Genomic DNA, 26,152 nt, shown 5'->3' on the forward strand with positions numbered 1-26,152 from the left:
TTATACCATTACGAGTAAAAGTAGCTTCGTCCGAAAATAGTATAAATGGAATTAAGTAGTAATTATTGTTAATCTATTGATAAAACTGCAGTCATCTGGCATGGTCACCAAGATGGAGGTGTTGAATTTTCTGAACGTGACAAGGAGCAGTTCGTGAGCACGTAATGTCCTCCATACAGTATTTTGTGGAATTTTGAGTCTTATAGAAATTCTTCGCGTGCACGTTGTAGGAATAAACTGTACCATCTGAAGAATTTTTTCCCTTTATTTCATTACCGGTATATTGCAGCTTTCAGCTGTAATATGAGTGCTGGGAAGTGTTTCATTCTCACGAAGATTATTAAAAATTCCACTAAATACTTTACGGTTTGGAATTAATCGTTCAGGACACTTTTTTTACCTCCGGGCCCACCGTTAGGTATTGCTTCAGAAGATGAGATGAATGACAAGTAGCAAGTGAAAATGCCATGCCTGACCGGGATTCAAACCCGGGACTTCCGGATAAAAGAACGAGACGCTACCACTCGCGCCACGGAGGCACATCCGATCGTTCAGGAGACCTCCATCGGTATTCTTACACCGCAGCTGGAGCACTTCCATCGCAAAAGCTGTACACAAAATCAAATCTTTTTTTGTTTTTTAAGATTAAATTCTCTACAAGTTTTGATAATAAAAGTTTTACATATTTATTAGTAATTTAACAAAGTTGTAGTATTATTCAAAACTAAAAGAAATCTGTTTTTCGACGCTCGATTTTTCTGTTTTACGTTGGACATCATGAAAGCTACGAGAGACCCAGTGCTGGGACTTGTTTTATTCAATTTATTATATCAAAAGATATAAAAATCAAGGTAAATATTTATTGTTTTGCTAAACATTCGGCTGTGATTTTGGAGGGAAGCACATTCATGACATTATAAGCCTCTTAAATGAAGCAACATCCATAATTAAAAATGATTAGATAGGAATTTTTTGATACTTAACAGTAAAAAACAAATGCGGGTAACACATTTTATCAAACAGATTAAAATAAAAGTAATGATTGACATTATTTTAACTCTATCATTGTTTTTTTTAAATATATTTAATTATTACTATCAATTAGTCTGCATGACTTATTGGACTCATCTGACCTGAATGTTTTTGATTTTGTTGTCATTCATTAAATGATTATTATTATTATTTTATTGAAGCAATGATCATTTGTATTCTTGTTAAGATTGTACAAAGAAATTTGTGTTTTTGAATAAAATTTTTTATCTTGCTCCCATTAACAGTTACAAAATTTAGACAGCAAAATTTACGCGTACGTTCATAGTATTATTCAAAATATAAAACATAATTTTAAAAAACTGATGTGGACATCACATGACTCCCTTACGCTTATTATAGTACATATACACATTTTTTCTAAAATGAAAAGTACATAAAATTTTATTTCATTAATACCTTCTGATATTTTTCTTTTATTGTTATTGTATTTATCGTAATTTTTTTTACAATCTGAGAATAATTGTTAATAAATCAATACATTTAAATTAAAAAAAAGTTTAAAAAAAGGATATGAAGTCTGATTTGAACCGATGTGCCTTCCCTTTGTAAGATCCATATATTTCATTAATTAAAATTTTATTTGACTATAACTCTGGAATAATGGTGCGATAAACGATTCTTTTTCAGAAATCGATTCTTTCGATTCGATTCTCAGAAAGGATTCGTAATAAAACAATCGTTCGTCTGATTCAACTATTCTTTTCCTTGCCACCACTTACCAGTACTATAAACTCTAATGTCCATGCTCTCTTTCTCCTCCCATGTTTAGCAGTTCATCTCTCTTCATACTCCTTTTCGATCCAACTGATGCATACTTACTAAATGTCTTCGATTCTTCTCTTTTCGACTTCTTAAATAAACATCTGATTCTTTTTACGATATTTAGTAAACTTAGACTAACACTTCTAATGCGCATGCTTTATTCTCTTTATCTATCTAACGATTCTCCTTATTTCATCTCTTATTCGATTCCTTAACGAAAACAAGCATATATCAACAAATTTCATCACTAAAAAGAAAAGGGAAAATTTAAACATTCTGTATGACATCATTATTCTTTTTTTCTTTTAATTTCATTCGGACGTGAAGTTATGTTGCACAACATTAATTACTGTCGTTCTTTTAGTACATACTTTCATGCTCAAGATATATTTTACAATCATTCGTAGTAGACTGATAAGAAACGACAGTCGATTCTGTTTTCGTGATTCATAATCTTTGCGTGTTCTATTTAGTGTTGTGTTTTTAGTTTGTTTATAGTTTTTATTTCGGCCTATACAATTTCGTAACATTTTTTTTACTTCATATAATCAGAAGCCGTTTTTTTTTCTAATTGATTTATTGGTATTCTATTTTTTTTTAAATCATTAGTTTTTACATAAGTAGATATTTTATGAGCATTTTTATAAAAGAATATTTAAAAAAAAAATTATAAACATGAGCTGCAGTAAAAGAAGTATCATCTGAACTTGCTTTTCTGAAGCAAGCCCGGAAAAAGCCTTGTGTGTAATCTTTGCCGTAGTTCAATATTCTATGCTGACGGGACGACTAGTAATCTATCTAGTCATACTAAAAATTAAACGCCCAGGAGTTAATATTGAAAGACAAAAAAATCCTTGTCCTTTTAATTATTATATTTCAGAAATGCATTACAATTTAAATCCTATGTCTATTGCGATTGAACCAAATGAATCGCAGTAATTGGCCCTTAAATTACAACAAATCTTGTTGAATCGCGTAATCCTTCTTCTTCTGTGCATTCAATAGGTCTTTATCTTCAAAAAAAACCACAACAGTTGTCCCTTACTTTCTTTGTTAAAAAACCTGTCCCTCAAAGTAAAAGCCGAGCGTTAGATATTCAGCTAATAAGGTTTGGTTTGCTTGGCATTTCTCCCGCCACAACCCAATTTGGTCGTCCTAACGCATAAGACCGAATGTCTGTGCCAAAAACGGCTACTGAAACTCTAAACAGTTTAGCAACCAGTGTCCTAAATAGCTCCTAGAGCTTACCTAACTAACAGCTTGAGTGGACTAAGCGCGGTGCCATATACCACCGGCTTACGTATCCCAACCGCTAACTTGCCAAATATTTACTAAAATGGGAAGGCGCACCCTGTCAACTACTGAAAATATATATGACATTCATAAATTAAAATTTGCTTCATCTAGACAGCTGCCACGCCTAGGTAGCTGAATGCCAGCAAGTATCTGTCCACCATATAAAAGCGCTTTTGGAGCCTTAATTGGTTGGTGGTCAGCCATATATTTCAAGGTTAGCTTCCCACAGGAGTGCTGTAGGAGTCTTTCCCTTAAGTAAACTACTGATGGTTGAACAACGCAACCGCATCAAGGAACACCCACACTGTCCGACAATGCTGCTTACGCCACATTGACTCGCCGTATGTGAGTGGCCAATTTTCCCCTTGATCTCTAAGTTCCAGGGTGGCCCGGTCTCTGGCCCCCCTCCAAGTGCAGGGCAGTCTAACATCAGGTATTCATTGGTTGGATCTCTCCGCAGACGCATAGCTCATCAGCTCCCAGGCGGAACCGAAAGAGATATCGATAGTAATTTAAATCCGGTGCTTTGTGATCACCGTTCCGTTTCGGTACTGGCCCGGCCCAAAACCGCATCCCAAATACCTCGGCCTCCCGGCTTCTTCTCAATCTCTATATGCTGCTCTAACTTTCACCACTAAATCCATTAGGAGAGCCTTTTCCAGTAGGATGGTAGCCTAGTAGGAGGTTGTTTTAAAAACACCAGTGCATACAATTAAGGCTCTGCGCTGGGCACTCCTTAAATTTTGAACAAGTGCTCTATTCATATCCAACCTATACGCCCAAACGGGCGCCGCGCATGAGGTCATGCTTTCGAAGACACCTCGGCACACCATGTACATTTGACGGCCAGATAACCCATACTCTTTCCTAGCAATCCTCCTAAGTTTGTGCATCACTGAGACGGCGTCCGCCGCTACTTGCCTAATTGGTTGCTAAACAGCAACCTCTCATCAAACAAAACGCCTAGGTACTTATGAACTCTCACTCAGCTGATTACGCAGCTTTTATACTTAATGTGGGGGTTTCGACTATGCGATAATTTGTCTGCACCCTTGAGAAACAAATAATTAGGCAATAACCAAAGAATATCAACCTATTTCACTCGTTGAGAATGAAGAAACCATGAAGTTTGTTCACATGTTAAACCCTGGGTATTCGCTTCCTTGTCGGAAAACAATTACAACTAGTTTAATTTTACAGTTATATGATAGAATTTCTTGTGAGATTCGTAAGTCATTGTATAATATATAAGCATGCGCAGTAAACACTGAATGTTGGACATCAGTTTCAAATAATAATTACATGGCCATAACTATCCATTTCATTGACCATGATTGTAATTTAAAAACCCAATTACTTACTTGTACGGAAATCTGTAGTCAACATACGGCTAAAAACTTTGCCATTGAATTGCAAGGTAAATTCAATGAATGGTCTATTACTGACAAAATAGGAGCAGTTGTTAATGACAATGCAGCAAATTTAAAAGCTGCTATTCGCAATTTTCAGCTAGGCTATATTCCTTGTTTAGCGCATACTATTAATTTAATTGTCCAAGCAACAGTATCAGAAATAGAAACAATTGTGGTAAAATCGAAGGCAAGTGTTGAAATTTTTAAACAAAGTTCTCATGCTGCCTCCAAACTGCAAAGCATATAGCAACAAATGAATTTAAAAAAATTAAAATTAAAACATGCGATGGCACTCACTCCTGCACATGTTTAATAGATTATTAAAAACAAAAGAACCACTAATTTTGACTACCTCTTTGGTGAATCCAATTCTAAATAATATTATGTTGGAGGAGTTGACAGTTATAGCTGAAATGTGCAAATTATTGAAAATGTTTGAAGAGATAACTGTTGAAATATGTTCTCAAAAGAGTGTTACTATTTCAAAAATTTGTTTACTGGCGCGAGCGATGACAAGACGTATACTTAAAAATCGTCTTAAATCTTCTACTCAAAACTGTGAAATCGTTAAAGTATGTGACAAGATGTTAGACCAACTGCAACGTAGATTTAAGCATGTTGAAAATAATAATATTTTACTTGAAAGCATGCTATTAAATCCTTGCTTTAAAACTGAAGCATCTTAACAAAATACTTACACAAAACGTTCACAGAAAATTCAAAGTATTCAGATCGAACAAGGCGATAGGTTTGAAACCGAACAAGAAATTATTGAACCTCGCATTTCAACTGCATGGGAAGATTTTGATAAAAAGTAACGCCAATTTTAACTAACTCAAACCCAACAGTAGCAGGAATTTTAGAGCTAGATAAAATATAAATGAACCGCTCATTTCAAGAACACAAAATCCTCTCTCTTGGTGGAAAGAAACGCAGTTAATTTATCCAAGATTATTCAAAATAATGCAAACTAGACTTTGCATTCCTGCAACCTATGTTCCTTGTGAACGAATTTTTACAAAAGCGGGACAGTTAATAACCAAAAGGCGAAGTAGACTTACTTCAAAGAATTTCGAAAAAAAATTATATTTTTTACATGTAAATATATAAAATACTGTAAAGTCTATTTGAAAAATATTAATTAACTTGACCTTGAGCTTTATTGATTGTTATTGCAAATGCCAATCGAATTGGGAATTGCAATCTTTTAAATTAAAATGGTGTATCGGTCGGGATTATGGGTATTCGAGGAATGATGACATCTTCACCTTTGAAAGGCCCCGTAAAAATCGTTGCTTCCACTACGTTATTCATCAATTTCTTAACTGCAATTCGCGTGCCGTTGCAGAGTTTTGGCTGATTAATATTCCGCAACAGGATAATTGTCATTTTTTGATCGAACCGTTGCTAGAATCAATCTAATGAGGAATGTTTTCCCAGTTCCTCCTGGCGCATCCAAGAAGAAGGTCATTTATCCAACTCCGTCATTTATCATTTGCATTATGCGATCATAAATGCCTTTCTATTCACGCGTTAATTTGGGAATGTTTGATTGGTCATATGACTGAAGATCACCAATGTTGTAACTCTGTTCACGGCGTAAATCCACATCAAATGAAGCAATCGCAGCTCGGGTGGGTGCTGGCATTCCCAATTGATTAAGAACTTTATTTGCAATAGCTAAGCACTTGTCTTCAATATTTATCAATGCTTCGTTGTAAATGCCTTCTGTAAATTCAATGGTCATATTGGTATTTTCTAGGCGTACTCTATGCAAAATATCCTCAGCCATATGCGATCGATATCTTTCCCATAACTCTGTGGGAGATGAAGGGAAGCAAGCGGTCAATATAATTGCGAATAATGCGCGAATTTGGTTTGGATGTGCAGTGTTGCACGCGTCATTAATACATATATCCCACTGTTGGTCGTTTTCTAATAAATTCAGAGCTTGGTGAAAGGCGCAGCTCAATCACGACACGATCACACAAAAGTACCTCATTAAAGTGAATATTTAATTCAGATTGTATAATAATCTGAATCAGATGCAAGTGGATACGTTTTTTTTTTTTTTGTTAATAAACAATGTAATTGGGAACAGGTATTGTTTTACATGTGACTGCGGTTGTCGTTAGCTAGTATGGCGAGTGTTCTCCTCGCTTCCGGCAGATGGCGCGGTCACTGGTACACAGCTGACCGTTAAAAAACTGTTTTCTCGCGGTCGCGGGTATGTGACTGATGCGAAAAATAGATAAAAACAATCTTTGATGCGGGTTATATATCGTGCTAAAATTTGAGCTCAATCGGTGCAGAACATTTTGAGTTTTTGAAGCGTACACAAACGAACTTAACATTTTTATATATAAAGATTTGTGGGCTGCGAAAAAACACATCATTTTAAATGCTTACAAAAGCAGATTAATGCTTACAAATTACAGAATAATCAAACGGCGTTGATTTCAGATGGTAATAAACTGCTAACGTAAGTAGAAGTTGTGCTGCTTCAGTGTACAACGTGATTCTCGAGTATGAATCTATTAATGAATTACGGTCTCTAAAGAAAACAAAACCCCGCAGGTCAATTGAGAAAAAGGTGAGATTTTGATAAAAACGCGATTCGTAAAAAAATTACACGAATTTGAATTATTTAGAAATAGTTTAGCGGTGTATTATGTCCTTTGGAAGAGAATTTGGTTATTGTCTTCGACAACGCTTCTTATCATTAAACGAAAAGAATTCCAGCCGTGTTATAGAAAAACAATGATATCAAAATGTGGCTTAGTTCAAAAGGAATAATTTTTGAAGAGGTTTAAGTTAATGTTCAATCATTGCAAACGGTTTCGCTTATTAAAAGTAATTATAGTCCGTATAAAATTGGTTTGACACACAACGGCATATTGGTAAGTCGTGTTTTTATTCGGCTCCTAACGAATATGTTTGCCGGCCTCCGTGGCGCGAGTGGTAACGTCTCGGACTTTAATCCGGTGGTTCCGAGTTGGAATCCCGGTCAGGCATGGCATTTTCATACGCTATAAATCATTCATATCATCATCTGAAGCAATGCATAACGGTGGTTTCGGAGGTTAGAAAAAACAAAAAAAAACGAATACTTAGTTGTGTGGTTTCAGTGTTACTATTTGTGAATTTTGTTCTTTGCTTTTACATAGCAAAGAACGCTAAATGGCAAAAAACGATTGTTTGGTCATATATTTGTAAAAAAAATTATTTGTAAATAATAGAGATATTATTTTCTGTGTATTTGGTTATTTCGACTTTATTTTGTTTGCATAGTCTTAAGTCTATCTGGGCTATAAGAAAGTTGGGTGTTTTAATTTATTTATTGTAAGTCATCCTTCTTGGTGGCTTTTCTTTTTGTTTTGGTGGGTTTTTTAAATAAAATACAGATGTTTTAGCTGTTAAATATAATTCAAAGAAATTTAGTCGTTGTGTTTGACAGCGGCCATCTTGCATTGATCTGATTGGTTTTCCTTTGTTTACATTTCCAAATTAAAAATGTACAAATTAAAAATAGATAGATAAATTTATTAAAAATAGATGAAAATAATCTTTGATGCGGGTTATATATCGTGCTAAAATTTGAGCTCAATCGGTGCAGAACATTTTGAGTTTTGAAGCCGTACACAAACGAACTTAAAATTTTTATATATATATATATATATATATATATAGATTTTTTATTATTATTTTTCATAATTTTTTTGTGATAATAGAACCAACAATTTTTAAAAACAAAATGTTTGTGTGTGGTTTGTGTAAGTAACTGTGCGCCTATTTGTAAAAACTTCAAAGTAAATGTAAATTATAACTATCGATGTGATAAAAAACAAAGACTGAAGGAATGGTTTGCTCAAAAGTAAGGTACGTTACAAGCTATATTATTTTAAATTGTAGATTTTGTCGTGTGCAATTTGACATTGACATCAACTTAATTACTTATGGCATCTTCGAACCTCGGCTCTTGACATATTCCAGTCCGCCTCGGCCAGATTACCACCGATGATCGATGCGAATGCCACGGATGACATTCCCATTGTTGAACTATTATTTAATGAACTGAAAACAAAACACATCTCACAGAGTCTTAAGTAAGACTGAAGGAACCTAATAAACAAAGGAATTGAACTACCTACCCGTAGAAGGTAAAAGTGAATTCAACACAACACGAAACAATAACAACACAGTAACATTGAAACAAAAGACAAAAACATAATGTTGAAAACAAAAAATCATCAAAAACAGAACACAACCTGGTTGTATTCTCAGTTATACAATCAGAATAGAAGAGATTACATTCTGGTTGGATTTCTCAGTTATCACTGAAAAACGAGAGTTCTAGATCCCCTCAGCAATCCTTTCCTTTGCTAATTACACTATAAAACTCTCCACTATTGCCCATTCGGCCTGGCTCCTCCAGTTTACACGGAGCTCCAACACCGACCCAATAAAATCAAGCCGAAAGATGGTATCCGTAAGCAGTAACTCATACTTCGAGCACTCATAAAGATCATGGTAGGTGTCGTCCAATTGTCCACACTGAGGACACATCCCAGAATCTACCAGGCCAAATTTCTGCAGCCTGTCCCTAAAAGCACCATGTCCGGAAAGAAATTGAGTCACATATTTATTAGGGTGCACTCAAGAGGCGTTCCACAAACCAACAACGTTTGGAGAGAGATCATGCGTATAACGTGCACCAACTGTCTCATCCCATCTGGCCTGCCACAAGGTATTGCAATGTTGTTCAATTTCTCGAACTCTATTCGAAGTCAACTCACCGAACTTCTTAGCAACATGCCTCTGCTGCTTCTCAGACGCAATCAAGTTTATCGGTTCACGCCTGCAATCACCAAGATTGCCTCCCGTGAAATAGTACGGTAACCACCCGTTACCGTTAAAAATATTAGACGTTGAGCACTTAAAACCTTTGTCGAATTCAACATTATAATTATAAAAATCTACTATATACATCGGATCGGAAATTCAAAATGAAATAATGTTATTAATAGCCACTGAAATAAAAACAAATACTTGAAACGGTAAGAAAATCCAAATATTTTCTATATTAGATTGTACTCCGACGTGTCTCACACTGAACGAATAACAATTATTATTCGTTTTGTTTCTCGTACTGCTCCAGCAGAAATGCATCAGCATTCTTTGGGTTTTTGATTCATAACACGACACATCTGAACAAGGACTTTGTAATTTTGTAATTAAAAATTTGAAGACCTAAAACTGGATAAAAGATTTAAGAAAGCTAGGTTATGATAACGGCGAAAACATGAAAGGAACAAGGAATGGTCTTCAAAAAAATATCACATTTACATCCTAGAGCTTTTTCGAACCGTGTTCAGCTCACAGCCTAAATTTAGTTGTAAATGATGCTGCAAAAATTTCTTTTGAAACTTTACATTTTTTTAATCTTGTTCAGGAGTTACATGTGTTCTCATACTCTGTGTTTCTCTTAATTACACTGTGTTTCTCTTAATCCAATTACACGTGGAACGTTTTAACAACAAAATTGTCAAAATTCACTTTTAAACTTTTATTAGAAACGCAATGGGAAAGTCAGATACCAGTCTTGGTACAAAAATAAATTCTTTTAAATTCATACGTTCAATTGTTATACGTCACAATATATATTAAACCGGATCACCGTAGTAAGTAAATTGTTACAAGGCCTAAATTAACATACAGGTTGCATCGGAAGCGTTAGAAAAAGTTCGAATAAATTTTATAGATTTAAGATCTGAAGAAAAATTAGTTGGTATTCTTCTGGAAGCAAGAGAATTGGCTCAGCTATTGGCGCCGATACACAATTTGCAAAAATTGATTCATTTAGTATAAAAAAAAAGAAGAAAATGTATGTTTGATTACGAACATCATGACGAAAGTAACCCAGATCCCGAAAACAATTTTAAAATTCCCTTTTTCATTTAGATTATTGATACAACAATAAACACATTACAGGATAGATTTGAATGTTAAGTCTACACACATCTTTAAAATGTTATAAAATATTAGCAGCATAAAAAATATCAATAACGAAGATTTACAAAAACATCGCATAAATTTGCAGCAAAGTCTAGGATGTGGGTGTATGTGTCATAATTGTTTTTCTGTGTTTAGTTTTTAACTTCATCTGTCAGCAGACAAGGGTGTGTTTTTATTATATAATAAAGCATATAACAAGAAGTCTTTTACTGAAATGCAGTAAAAAACAATAAATGATAGAAAATTATTTCTACAAGAGGATAAAGGCACAGCTTGAAATTAAAGGGATTTTTGCAGTAAAGTTCATAATATTTTTTTTCATTCAGTGATTTTTGTCAAGAATTCTCTAACAATATTACATGAATTTAGAATAAGTTGTTAGAAAAAATAAATTTTACAGGGGAAACAAAAATTTTTTTTCTATAAAACCAGTTTTATTATAAAATTGCAAAAAAAGGTATATTCTTTCTATGACATTGCTAAATAGGAAAGTAAGTTTTAAAAAATGATGTTTTTATTAGAATTAAGTTAAAAAACTGTTAAACTTGAGTTCAGTTCCAAAACGTTATAAATGCTATCCCACAAGTGCAAGTAAAAACGTTGTAAAGCATATAACATAATATTTATTACTTTAAACACATAAAAAATTCCATTTATGATATTGGAATGATATAGAAATGACAATTTCTGTAAATAATCTTAATTACATTTAAAGTATCATAATTATTATGTTTTGTTATTTCGTATACCAAATTAGTTTCAAAAAACAAGTGTTTACAGTGTAATTAGTCATTAATAAATAATAGTGGTGTTATTAATGGTTCGACAAAGAAAGGAAAATATTCTAGGTAATTATGGAGTCATTATATTTTTAAATACCAAACTATAAAAAAATAACATTTATTTTTATGAAATTAAAAACTGTATTTCTTTGAATGATAACTTTAAAATAGTTTTTATTCAGTATGCTTTACTCCCGAGTAAATCAAAGTTGTTAAAAAGAGTAGTGTACTGACAGTCAAATATTTCAAGAGTAATAAGCAGTTTTCTTAAATATAAACTGAAAAAATTTGAGACACATAACATGGATATTTTATTTGGAATAGATTCTGGCACTACTAAAGTAATTTATATGTCATTCTATTTTCTAGTTCTTTATTCAGCTAATCTAACCTTTCTAAACATGGAGGTAATTATAAAAAGTAAACATTATTATTATTATTATTAAATTTCTATCTATTCTACTCTTCTATAATGTATGTTGCATAAATTTTTTGAATATTATTTCTGATCTACAATACAATAAAATTTCAGAAATTTTTTCATTCCAACTTTTTTAAGGTCGTTATCGAAGAGTTTTCAAGTGGAATATTAATATTTAACATGCAGTATAATATTTTTAATGTGAGGTGGCTGAGCCTCTGTTGATCTCAATAAACTATGTTCAGTTTTCCTTACATCTGCTTTAATTTTGATATTAATTAAGCTTTAATATAAATGGTTAATCGATGATCAAGTTAAAAAATTCCAAATCTGATTAAGTTTGTTTAACTAAAATTATAAAGTGAAACTTCTATAAAACATTACTGCTGGTTGTTATATTCCACATGTGGGTTGCCAATAGACATTTTCTTCTAGCTTAGCAGCAGCTGATTTTTATATGTTTTGCTGCTTGAAATCAGCTCTGACAGAAAAGTAATGTACAGCCAACACGGTTGCTGATCTTTAAAGCCCTAGAGTTAGTTTTAAGAATAATTTCATGGGATGTTTCTAAAAACTTTTTGAAGAATGGGAAAAAACTGCAGCTGGAATTGTTTTTTATGGCATGAAAATTATCAATATATATGGATATCAACATACATATCATTTAGTTATTGCCCTCCAGAATGTGTTTATTGCATCCAATGACGCAATAAACACATAAGTAAACACATATGTTCATTTTTGATCTACAGTTAACTTTTTTTAGAATAGTGTGTTGATTATTTGCAATGCATTTTCATACCTTAGTGAAGACATTTTCCCATTGGTATTCTGAATTTTCACTATTTCATCAGTGTATTTCCTTTGTAACAAAACAAGCTTAATATTTTCCTGATTTTGTTCTGGTAGGTGGGTACCCGCACAAGTAATAGTCCATTCATGGGAATATTAGTGTCACTTGTGCACTTGTCTCTTTTTCTTTGACATTTCATCAAATGCTTTTCAAACAATGTTCATGTCTTTGATGGCAAGTTTTTAAGCAAAATTTTAAATTATAAGTTTGTTTGCTGTTCACAGCTATTACTTTTGTTTTAAATAAAATAAGGATGTAATAGCCATTTTATGATATGAATACTGTTAATTTATGAATCTGTACTTTCCATATTACATATATTGTCTTTAACAAAAGATGTTAATTTGGGGTACTTTTTTAATTTAGCTTGTAATAAAAATGTTTAAACTAAAATACCAAAAAATTGTATATACTTTTTTAAATATCTCTGTTTCAGAAAACGGTTATCTCCAGTATAAATGATGATAATAAGTACTTTGAAGTTGATGGTTATAATATACTAGCATTAGATTACATAACATATGCTGTAAGTTTGTGGCTAGGACCATCTGCGATAAACATAATTGGTCTTCGCACTTGCATGACGGCTGGTTCTTTCATATACACGTAATGATAGTTTTAACATATAAAAAGTACTCTCCTCAAAGTAAAAAATATACCCTATCATATGATACCTGATAAGATATTATCATACTTGAAGTATGACTTTCCAAAATGTTGTATACACCTTATTTTATTCCTTAGAAACTGTTTATCCAGTTTAGTGCTGCTCTAAGGGAAAGATATCTGACTTAAAACTTTTTGGAAATCATGACATTTTAAGTGCTACCAAATGCATTCATCTATAGTGTTGAATTTTATTATTCATACTATAGCTTGTTTGGTTAGTGCATGGTGTTTGCTTTATATTATTAAATTAATCTTACTTTAATTCATATTTACTGCAATCAATTCTGCTGGAAGTTAAAAATGCCAAAAAGGGGTAAAAAGAAATGGAAAAGAATGACTTTTGCCATCAAATACACTGCCACTTATTTTTACAAAATTTTACAAAATGGCAAATTACAACAAACAGCAGAGTTTTCTGGAGTGTTTTATCCAATCACAGATGGTTAAAAGGCAAAGATGTGGTATGATAAATCAAAAATGATCATTGAAAGCAGAAGACAGCACTCTTTCAGTTACCATTTAATTCTTCATGGTGGTTCTGATGTAAGGGTTTATCTAAAAACTTTTTGTCATTCTTTTGGTGTTACTCTGAAGAGGGTTCAGTTGTGTGGAAAGAAGATATTGTTTGGGAAAATGGACAACTTAGATATGAGACAGGGTATTCCAAGAGATTTTTGTAATACCCAGAGGAATGAAAAGAAATTGAGTGCATAAAAAGTTTCTCAACTTATGTAAGTCGATATACACAAGAAAAAAGTCCAAATGAGATCTACCTATCACTTTATTGAATGTAAGGAGATTGTGCCATGCTTTTTTAGCAGAAATCTCAGGAATGTATGTTTACAGTTTATTTAAAATTACAAATGTACATCCCTCAATTAACACATTTTGAGATGTATTGCTCCAAGCAGGTTGTATATTGCTATCTGGGATTAATGGCTGTTTTAAAGAAAAAGGATTTATGTGGATGTGGTCCAAGAACTTTAAGGACAAAAGGTTATTAGGAATTTCCTCATGTATACACAAGTATTTAACTGTAGCAGACCTATGTGGAAAGATGAAGCTGGATATGTTTTTCCAACAACTGCAGACGACAGAACAAGAACCATTGTTGCTATGTACCTAGGCCTAGAAGTCGAAGTCAAATGTATATTTTCAGAATTAATTAAAAAATACATTATGAAAGGCCAAATAAGTTGTGTAGAGGCTCTGCTTTGATTGAAAGTGTAGAAAAGTATGGACATACATGTCATAAAAGATGTCATGTCAGAAAAACCCTTTTTGTTCATTATCTTTGTGATGCTCTCTAATTTTAAAATTATTGAATAAACTACAATTACACTTAGAAACTAGTGATTTCAACCACATCTACCAAATCAAAACTTCACATTATAGTAGATAATTCTGGGAACATAATTGTGAAAAAAGGGAGCAAAGGATGGACCAAAAATGTGGTAATAAGAAGGCGCAAGATCAGGACTGTTTGGAGGATGAGCACATACTTCAAAGCTGAGTTTCTGGATCCTTTCAGCAGTGTGGGCAGCACTATGTGAACGGGCATTGTCGTGCAACAACACAACACCTTTCGATAGCAGCCCTGGTCGTTTGCCTCAAATTGCAGGCTTCAGCTTGGCAGTAAGCATCGTACTGTTTATTGTCATGCCCCTTTCCTCATAATGTTCCAGTACTGGGCCTTGTGATTCCCAAAAACCATAACCATCAGTTTTCATGTGGACGGTTGAGCCTTAAACCTTTTTCTGCAGGGCGAATTTGGATAATTCCATTCCATACTCTGCCGTTTACTCTCCGGCTCGTAATGATGGATCCATATTTCGTCACCAGTGATGATTCTGTCTAAGTCCCGTTCATTACCATAGCGATCGAAATGTTGGCAGATGTCCAAGCGCGTTTGTTTATACAACTGTGAGTTGTCAGTCACCTTATATATGTATGTACAATAACTGGTATATGAATTAAACTGCTGTGACAACTCTAATCACTGTAAGAGTGATTGGATGCACATTCAACCACAGACACAAAAAACTTGTATAAGGATCATCCAGATAGCAAAGAATGTTTGTAGTAGATTTAAGACAAGTAATAATTAAAAATGATTTATTTGCCTCTTACAATAAAAGTTCATTTATTTTCTACATTTGTAGCATTCCTTGTGTTAATACTAGTGAGAGTGAGTACAAGCTAACATTGTGAATCAAAATAATGCTGCTTCTGATTTGTTTTATGTTTTATTATGCTTGTATTGTAATTTTGTATTCCATAGGGAACTAGTTAAGTGTTTAACAGAAATCACTAAATTTAATATTGTTTCGCTTGGCATGAAATCAATGCCAATCATTTTTGAATAGATCTGTGTATTGTCAGCAGCAATAATGTGATGCATTCTTTCTTTTTTTTGAGTACAATTAGTAGCAGATGAATTTCATTACTTTGTGATCAAATGCAAAGTTAACTGTGTTAACATAATTCACTAGTGAAGTAAACACAGAGTGTATGAGAGTTTTGGTACTCATCAAATTGCATATGGTCTTCTACTACATTTTGGTGCGCTTTGATTCAGCATATGCTTCTCAAACTCTATTTGACATATTCACTACATATCCATTAATTGCAGATACTCAAGTATTTTTTCTATTTAAGAAATCGCAACACCTGTCATTTTCGATAGATTTCTAAATCATGTAGCAGTCCCAGATAACAAAAAAAGACTGATGTAGTAGCTAAGAACTCAGATGAACTCTTCATCAAGCATGTTACCCATTCTGTTTATGCCAACTTCCTGAAATGTTATTTGCATTAACAAATGAAAACCGTTCATGGTAAGCTATGCCAGATTAAAAGGTAGTGTATTACCATAAAAATTGTACATACAGAACAGTTATTGTGTAAAGGTTGTCCTTTGTCATTTTTATTGAAACAAACCATTTAAGATTTTTCAAGCCTTATGTAATTTAAGCCCCTTAGGTTCTGCCTTATAATTAACTATTCATTATACTTTATTTGATACTCTGTTATGTTGCTTGTGTCATTATTTACACTAGCACCCAAGATTGGTGTTTTAGATGGTGATACAATGAAATTGACAAAGTTTTTAAAATCCTTTTTTTAAGTCATCTACAGCATTTCTACTCAATAGCTCATAATATTAACATAAAAATTTCTGTTTGCTATTTGTTGCCATACTATATAAATCATTTCATTGTTTTATGCCAGCTTTCTATCAAATTTTCTGAAATTTCATCTAAAACTGCATACAGCATTACCTGTAATGAAAGCTGTTCACCTGTAGTACAATGTTTCCTTGATTATCACTTGCAAATGACAATAACCCGCTAGCATTTGTATATTAATTTGATTTGCAGAACTTTCAACTTAAAGTACAGATTAATGATTAAGTTGTCTGAATATTTTAACAGTTACGTTAATGGAAACAATATTTTTTTCAAATAGATTATTTTTTTCATCAGTTCTTGTTGAGAAGGCATGGGCAATGTATGCATTCACAGCTGTTGGAGGAACTGGTGTTTCTTTACTATGGTCTGCAGAAGGAAAATACCTTGCATCAAATTCATCTCCAGAAGTGTTTAGTCGAAATGTTGGAATATTTTGGACATTTTATTGTTCATCGTAAGTAAAAAAATAACAATTTTATACCTAAAGAATTTGAAATAATTGTTTTCCTTTTTTATGAGTACCTTTTAAATCAACTTTAAAATAGGAAAAACAGTATTGAAAAAAATGGAGTGGTTAGGTAAAGTCCTGTAGAGCATGAAATTCTTAGACATCTGAAATTTGTCATGATGTTCAGAACATCCAGGAGATACTCAAAGTATTGCGGGGTATTTTGAATGTCCTGTCGTAAGCAGTGTTTCTCACTAATATCTTATATTTTCCAAGAATAAACAAGGTGTCCATATGAAATCCAACAAATTCTTTGAAAAATAAATGTTCCCACAACACTGTTATATTTTTGTTGTCTTATACAAAATAACAATGAAAATATGAAAATGTTAAATAAAATAATACAGTTAACGGTTGATTTATATATTTGCTCATTTAAGTTTCAGTTTAAAATGTGAGCAAATAAATCTTTTATTCCTAGATTAGTATAAATTTTTCTTGTTAGTTAAATAAATGTGTGAACTAAACAAAATGGCAATAATTACAAATTTTTGATTTTGATTTATATCAATATATTATTAAAGAAGTCTTTAATAAAAAAAGCCAGCTCTTCAAGCCTACTAACAGTACTGTCACCTTTGTGTTACTTAGTTTTTGCATGAAGTAATCTCCAACTTGTAACTGTTTTTCTTGTTAAGATTTGCTGTTTAACTGTTTGAATGAGCTTATACTTAGGGCCAACATGAGGGTTGTGGCCGCCTGCCTGCAAAAGTAAAAATGCAGTCCCTATTAAGTTTTTTTTTTTTTAAAACTGTTCATTGATAAATATAATCCTTTAAGGATTGATTTTATAGTTATTTTTATTGGACCGAAATTTAAAAAAAGTACTACCCCAAATGGTTTTTTCCACCTACCGAGCGAAGGGATGGGAGGATTTTAATTTTCTTTTGACAAAAATTCATTATTTTTTTCGGGTTGTCAATTAATGTAACTAAATGTTACCATTACCATTTAAGATTTTTGAATTGGAGTAGGTGTAGTGGTGAGGGGGGTTCCACTCGTTTGAAAATAATTCTAAAAAGGTTACCCCTAGAATGGTGGATATGCCTGCAAACAGATGTACGATGGGACTGATAGCTGTTAAATAATAAATGTTGTAACTTTTCAAATGATCACTCGGTATATATTTTATATATTTATATATATATATATAAAAACGATTTTTAGTAAATCGGTTTTCGTACTCTTTATACGTCAAAACGTAAAGAAATTCACTTTCAACCCCGAATCTCAGTGGACCGAAAGTAATATCGTACTGTTCTTCGAAAAGTCCCTAAAAAACTCATCAATAAAACAATTCATTAGACCAGGGGTGGTCAACTTTTCTGTATATAAGATCGACTTTTTATCTTAAAAGTGTGTCGCGATCGACTTGTCATAGGCGTAGTCTAAGGGTGAAGAAGGGGTGTGAAATGGATACTATGTTTATACACTGTGTTTCAGTATAAGGTCCATTCCAGCAAGATATAGGTAGATAAGTAAAATATATAATTTTTTAAATCGCTTATTAAGTTTTCGAGATATAGGCTCATGAAGAAAATAAATTTCCAGACCCAACTTTTGATAGCAGCATTCCGTACATGCGGTTCTTAAAAAATTCGATTTTCTGACACTTTTTCTAGATAAATTTTTACTAACTTAAAATGCAATTTAATTTTTTTATCAACCGCAACGTATAAGTTGTACTATTTGTTCGTAAATATGAAAAAGTTGTTATAAAAATGCACAGTACGGCTGATAATTTGATTTCAATATTTCACTTTCGCGTTTTTTTTGGGCCAGGAAAATTTATAACGAAAGAATAATATGACTTACTTTTTGCTAATCTATCAATAGCACACTGAGTACACCTCGTACTGATATATAGATATACGGCTTATCTATCTACGTAAAAAACAACAATAATTATTTAGAGCCAAAAAACTCACGTCCAGGGGAATTAAAAGAACATTGATAATTATTAACAATATTTATTAATTCAAAGTAGCTACAGATAAAGACAGATTTAGAATTTACTTTGTTTTTTTAAGATTAATGGGAAGACTGAGTTTGCATGTCTCTAACCAAGGATTCATAATTAGGTATATATCCTGACAAAGATAATAATAATAATAATGAGTCTTCTTCAGTATGGGAATCAGTCAGGACAAAGCGTTGTTTAGTCTTCGTTAGCTTCAAGTATGAAAATGCCGATTCGCATAGATATTTAGATCCGAAACAAGAATAGATATATTCGCTACATTTGGTGATACTGGGATATTTTTCTCGGTTAACATATTTCCAAAAATCTTCTTCAAATTTTCTGGCTTGTAAGATTAAGTCGGTTTGTAAAATTATAATTTCATTTTCTAATGCCCTTTGATCCATATGAAATATGTCTGAAATTTTTTTGCTAATGCTTTTTCACACTTAAATCTTTTTTAAAAGGAAAAGATATAAATTCCACAATATCTTTAATTTTTTCAAAATCCTGGAATCTTACCTCAAAATCTTCAATTACTTTTTGGATTTCCGCGATGTATTTGTCGATCGATCTTATAATTAATATTTTTATGTTTTTGTAGGTTATCTGCCATATTTGGAAAATGATTCAGATTATTTTGTTGCAGATCTTCTATTAGCAAAATAAATGTTGTTTTATATGCTTCTGTAAAGCTGATCATATCAATTACTGTTTTATTTTTACCTTGTAATTCTAAATTTAAATTACTTAATATTAAAGTAAAATCGGTAAGAAATGCTAAGTCGCTAAGCCAAGTTTCATCATTTAAATTTGCACAGTTTCCATCTTGTTCGTGAAGAAAATCTATAATTTCAGACAATAAATCACGAAATCGCTACAGAAATTTACCTCTGCTTAGCCATCTGACATCGGTATGTAGTAATAATTCAGGTTGGTCTTCATCGAGCTGCAGTTGGAAGAGACGCCGTTTGAGGAAACTTCCTCGAATTGAATGAAAAATTTTAAATGCTATGTCCATTACCTCTTTTGTGTTTAGTCTCTTGCTAGCTTACACTTGCTGGTGAATTATGCAGTGATAGCTCAAAAAGGCTGGGAATTCATCTTCATTTTGACATAGGACTATAACTCCAATTCTGCAACCTTGCAGCTGCGCCGTCCGTTGTTATTGAGACATTTAAAAAGTGGTACTTTCAAATCACTGAGCAAGTTTTTAAAGGCTTTGAATATGTCTACACCTCTAGTCCTTTCCTTCAAAGAAATCATGCCCAACAATTTTTATTTAGATGTAAAATCCTTAAAAACCATACGAACGAAAACAAATAATTGTGCTGTATCACTTATATCTGTCGATTCATCACACTGAAGGGAAAAACAAGAACATCTATTAATATCATTATATAACCGCTCTTTTACATTCCCACTCATCCTTTCAATTCATCGCATCACTGTGTTTCGAGACGATTGTAGATCTTGAATTGCAGCAACAATTTTACTCTTGTTGTTAAAATCGTTTAAAAGTGAATCTGACATTTCCTTTACAAATTCAGCGTCGAAAAATGGCTTACATTTTTTTGCTAAGAGACAGCTTACTTTGAATGATGCAGAAGTTACTGCTTGTGACTTCAACCTTGGCTTTTTAAAAACGCTTTGTTGATTTGTTAATTGAGTTTTAAGATCCCTAAGTTTATGTTTTCTCATTTCAAAATTTGGTGGATAATCTGTTTGATACTTGTTATGTAAAGCTAAAAAATATCTCTCCAGATTGCCCTTTTTAGGAATGGGTACCGAGGTAAGGCATATTAAACAATAACATTTATCACTCACCATTGTAAAAAAGTAATCAAGTTCCCATTCGTCATTGAAGTGATAAGTTTTCGATTTTTTCGGTTTACTACTCTTGTCCATGGGTATACTAGAATGCAAAGAAATATGACAATTTAAAAAATAAACATTGAATTAAATATTTTCCTAGAAAATTCAAAAACTGATGAACTGCGGCAATTATCTCCGTTACATTGAGAGAAATAATAACAATACTGCATATTACGATCGGGGACAGCAATTCAAGTATATTAAAATCTAATATTGATATATTCAAATTTACAAGAAGTATGTTAAAGTTACAATATATTTATTACGGTTTACAATACCGACTTCTTAATTTAAATAGAATTATTGTTATTCCTAATATATTTGTAATACTGCCCCTTATTTTTCTCTTAGTGCAATGACCGCAGTTTAGAGATCTGTTGCCGAGAATGTTCACTTATCAAGTAAATACATAGGTAACAAAAGCAATTTAATTTAAAACAAAGAGAAGGTACTTACATTTTAAACAGAAGAAAAATTTAAACTCAACGTGTTCACCGAGGATAAATAATATTGATTAATAATAAAACTGTTGATACAAAAGAAAAGAAGCTACCGCATGACACTACCAAATATTCAACCTAACTGACTGTGTTCTTCGACGAGTCGAGTGTAACTGTTGCATTCACGCGTTGCGTCCGGTGACAAGTGTAACACATAAGTCAAAATGTATTGTGCTGGGTGGGCGGAGATCTCAGTGTCAGGCTGTCAGAATTCTAGGAATTTATAACCTTGGCAAATTCCCAGAATGCATTAAACTATTGCTAGAAAGTTTTGTCTTCTACAATCGCTTCAAAGTCCATAGTACACGGAATTCCACCCTAGACACTGCGAGCGATCGACGATCGACTTGTTGACTGCATACGTTATTCGGCCTTGAATTGTAAATTTAAATTGCCCAGGAGTTTTCGCCACATTCTGGGCGGTAATAAAAATGTTTTGGACGGGTGTTTTTATTTATCCAATGGTATTAATGTTTTACATACTTTTTAACAGTGTTCTTGGCATTTACTTTTTTTACGGTAGTTGTATATTTTTGTATTTAACTTTTTAGATTAAGTTTATTATTTTGTCTTTGTTTTTAATATTTTAGTTTGAGTTTTAACTTTGTTTTTAAATTCCTAATTTACGTTTTTATTTTTTGTTTTAATTTTTTTGTTGTCTTATTAGATTTTATATTTTCTTTTTATATTTCACATTTTTGTGTTGCGGGCGATGATAACACAAGAATGTTTTTCCCTCACAAAAAAAAAAACAAAGTAAAACTTCTTATCGCACTGGTGTAACACGATGTAATGTATGGCAAATCTTTACATTTGCCAAATCTTTACAAGGAAAAAAGGTACAAAATTTACACCAAGAGAGGTCTTCTTGAGTATTTAAATTTTTTTTACTGGATTCTGGATAATGTTAATAATATAAATTCTACTTTGTGTACCAAACTGGAATTTTTAAATAAAAAAATTCACTCGTAGAGTTAGAAAAATCCACATGGCACTGTCGAAGCTGGGTATTAACAATGTAAATATTTAGTTCGGTGTTATAGGCAACAAGATATTGGGATCATTTATTTTCAATGAGGATATTTTGGGTGCTACATACTTAAACTTTTGCAGAATAATTTATTAGTTCTACTGGAAGAAGGCAGACGATTTTCCAGTACAATGGAGGAACTCCCACTTTTCTCCAGCAATTAGACAACACGTAAATGTGACTTTTTTAAACAAGTAAATTGGACTTGACAGACCAATCAACTGACCTTCATGCTCGCCTGACTTAACATCTCTACACTTCTACCAGTGGAACTACTGAAATCATTAGTATATGAACAAAAGTGTAGTACAAGGAAGAGTTAGTATATAGAATTTTCAGTGCAGTACATCAAAGTAATACAAAGCACCCTGTGGAAATAAAGAAAGTCACTAAAACCAAGCACATTCATTTCCGACCAGAGAGTAGTATCAACTGTGACTGAAGACACTTTCAGCAGTTTATATTTATTTGTTTGTAAGTTGGTTTTATTTTTTGTGTTATTGTTTAAAATATTAATTCTTTTGTTTTCTAATACTGCACATCTTGTTTCATTTAATACTTAATTAATTTTTTATATTTCTAAAGTTTTAGCCCACCAGGGTGGTCTAATGGTTAACTCGTTCCAATTTAGTTGATTAACCACTGATTTTCAAAGTTGAAGGTTCTGAGGTTCAAATCCTTCTCTTATTTTACCGTTTAGATACTATTTCAGAGAATGAATGAAGATGATATGTACAAGTGTAAATGAAGTGTAGTCTTGTACAGTCTCAGTTCAACTATTCCTGAGATATGTAGTTAATTGAAACTCAACCACCAAAGAACAATGGTATCCACAATCTAGTATTAAAATCCATATAAAAATAACTGCCTTTACTAGGATTTGAATGCTGGAACTCTCAAATTACAAATCAGCTGATCTGGGAAGATGCGCTCACCACTAGACCAAACCGGTAGGTTGAGGTTCACATCCTAGTAAAATTTAGTTGCTTTTATACGAATTTGAATACTAGTCAGTGGATACTGCTGTTTTCAGAAACAAGTAAAAAAAAAAAAAATTATTTATTATTCTTTTTTCATCTACTTAACTAGTTATAAAACACTATGTAAATAAATATAGCATACATATCCTCTTCAGTGTGTGCATCATTTTATCATTAGAATAAATAATCAGTAAAGTAAATAAAATAAAATATTTATAAAAACAGATATTTATTTTTAATTTATGTGTTGTAGGTCAATTATAGGTAATTTATATTCATTTTATATATTACAAGGTAAGAAGTATTTGGATCGAGGAAGTAGACATTTAATTGCCTATTCACTCACTGCAATCGGAGGAGTTGCTACATTATTTTTTGCACTTTTACCTCCAGCAGAAAAAAATGAAACAGAAGATAAAAAATTACTAAAAGTAAGTCCACTAAAAGAACTTAAAAGTACATGGGAAGTGTTCAAAACCAAAGAGATGATTATACTGGCTGTAACATTTTGTTATACAGGTGAGTACTTATTAATTATAAAAATATTCCTCCAATTAAGTAAAATGAGTGTTAAATTTAATCTTACACCTGCCTGCATTGTGTACAAGTAGAAAAGGGAATTCATGTAATTACATTGTGAAAAATAAAAATAAATACTAAACCATATTTAATTCTCGATAACATACTGGGAAGGAAAATAAATTTTAAATTCAGGAAAATGGATTGTTTTATTAATCATGATGAATTTATTTTTCTTTATACTTCTTCTATGTGTGTTTCCAGCATTTACAAAATTTATTTATTCATTATAAAATAAATGAACCACAATCAAACGTGCTCATTTTTTTCAATTTTCAAAATTATTTATCTATTTTTAAAAGATTTTATATTAAATCTCAAATTTCATTAGATAGCATTTACTACAACAACATTTTGCAATAATATGATTACTTAAAAATTTACTGCTTTGGTGAAATTTGAATGATTTAATATTAAATTCAGAAAAAAGGTAATTAAAAAGAATGACTCACTTTTAAATTAAGTTAAATATTTTTTCCAGAATGTGCTTTTAGAAAGATACTCCTTTATAATTGATATTGCTGATAGTATTGTTGTTAACAGTACTCTTTTTGATGTGAATAGGAAAACTGTTCACTGCTTATTTGAGTAGTATTGTGATCTTTTGTTTAGTATTTTTTCTTATAAACAAATTTAATGAATTAATGAATTTGTAAAATTGATTTCATTTCAGAATACTGAGTTACTACTTTTATAAGAAAAAAATTGAATGTTATTGTGAATACCTTTATATTTGTGTTCCTTTTCTAAGAAGCGATTTGCAAAGGCTGATTATTTTGTGTGGGTTCTTTGTATTTACTGATAAACATACATTTGTCCTCTTGAGCTTCATAATCAAATTATTATTAATTCAAGTTAAATTAGTGTATTCTTAGATTTTATTTTCCTGAAATGTGTGTTGTTATAATGTATGATTTTGAATATTCCAGTGGTGAACGCAGAATTTTGTTAAGGAAGGTTCATTATTAAAATTGTTTACAATTGACATCAGTATTTTAAATTTTGTTTGTTATTTTATTATTATTATCATTATTATTATATCATGTTGCGATGTATTTATTTAAGTGTTCAAATATAACACATTCATAAATAGAAATACCCTAATAAAATCTTACATACATATTTTTTCACAGCCTTTAGTTACAATTTTTTTTAAAAACTTAAAACATCTGTTTTATTTTGTATAATAAAAATGCTTGTGCCAGTGCTACATACCATTATTACACTTAGGTTACACAATAATCATATATTTTAGTCAACGGTTATTTGCATACGATAGGTAAAACACTTTACGATAGGTAAACATATAAAATCCATGGAAGCAATCAAATATAATAAATTTAATTAAACACATGTCAATATGGAACTGACCAAGGTTGAAGAATGAAACTGGCACTGATGAATCCACATTTTATGAAGGAATTTGAATATAAAATTGAATGCAGTTGTCTCAAATGTTCAAATCAGTACTCTGCTGTAGTGTATTATTGTTTAAAAAAATCATTGTTTAAAAACAGTAGTGATAGTTAAATTAACATAGTATTTATAATGTACATAGTCTATGGTATATTATGTTACTACATTTGGAAGTTTCAGCATTCACAATAAAATGTCCAAACGACATTCTTTTTCATTGGCTCATTTAACACATCTGCAGTGTAGCTTCTATGTTTGTTGAAGAGTACTAATTCATTCAGACTTATATTTACAGTAGAATTATGCAAATATGTTTTTAGATGGCGTACTGTTGAGAAATATCATTCATTTGTACATTTGGACACTGGGAGTACAGCTATTATTTCTAACAAAGTTAATATATTTGGTATTACGTTGGGATTGCACATAGTTAATCCATGTATGGCTATTTTCGGTTGGTCTCTCTTCTCAAGATGTACAATTTTTCTGTACCATAATTTTAATTCATTATTCAGATCTTCCTGGCACTTCTTATGTCACTGGCATAGAATTCTGTGAGTGAAGTGAAAGCATAAAATAGAGACGGTAGGGGCAGAAGGTCTGGGTTGTAGGTGAAAGGTACTAAAAGCCTTTCAATATTTCCTTGTGTTTCAAGAAACGAGAATCTAGTTGGGACATGAAGGTAACCAGAAATGGAATAAAAGCAGAGACACAGAAGTAAAGTTCTTGTATCATTGATGATAAGTCCAAGTTTATACGGGTTTTTTGTTCGTGCTGTCACTCAAGGAATTTGAATGGAGGACCTCAACCTATTCAAGACTTTAGAAGCACAAATGAAAATTTTAGAAAC

General features: G+C 31.9%; 1 protein-coding gene across 1 annotated transcript in view; it reads left to right on the top strand.

The window, feature by feature from the left end:
* The first annotated feature begins 4,906 nt into the window (after window positions 1-4,906).
* Window positions 4,907-26,152, top strand: part of LOC142319909 (UNC93-like protein MFSD11) — a 35,995-nt gene continuing 14,749 nt past the window's right edge. Inside the window, exons 1-4 of the mRNA XM_075357583.1 lie at window positions 4,907-5,095; window positions 13,031-13,200; window positions 16,732-16,908; window positions 23,561-23,826. Of these exons, the coding sequence (XP_075213698.1) occupies window positions 4,907-5,095; window positions 13,031-13,200; window positions 16,732-16,908; window positions 23,561-23,826 (802 nt within the window). The remainder of the gene's footprint in view (window positions 5,096-13,030; window positions 13,201-16,731; window positions 16,909-23,560; window positions 23,827-26,152) is intronic.

The sequence above is a fragment of the Lycorma delicatula genome, chromosome 2, assembly GCF_047948215.1.
Source record: "Lycorma delicatula isolate Av1 chromosome 2, ASM4794821v1, whole genome shotgun sequence".
Taxonomy (NCBI): domain Eukaryota; kingdom Metazoa; phylum Arthropoda; class Insecta; order Hemiptera; family Fulgoridae; genus Lycorma; species Lycorma delicatula.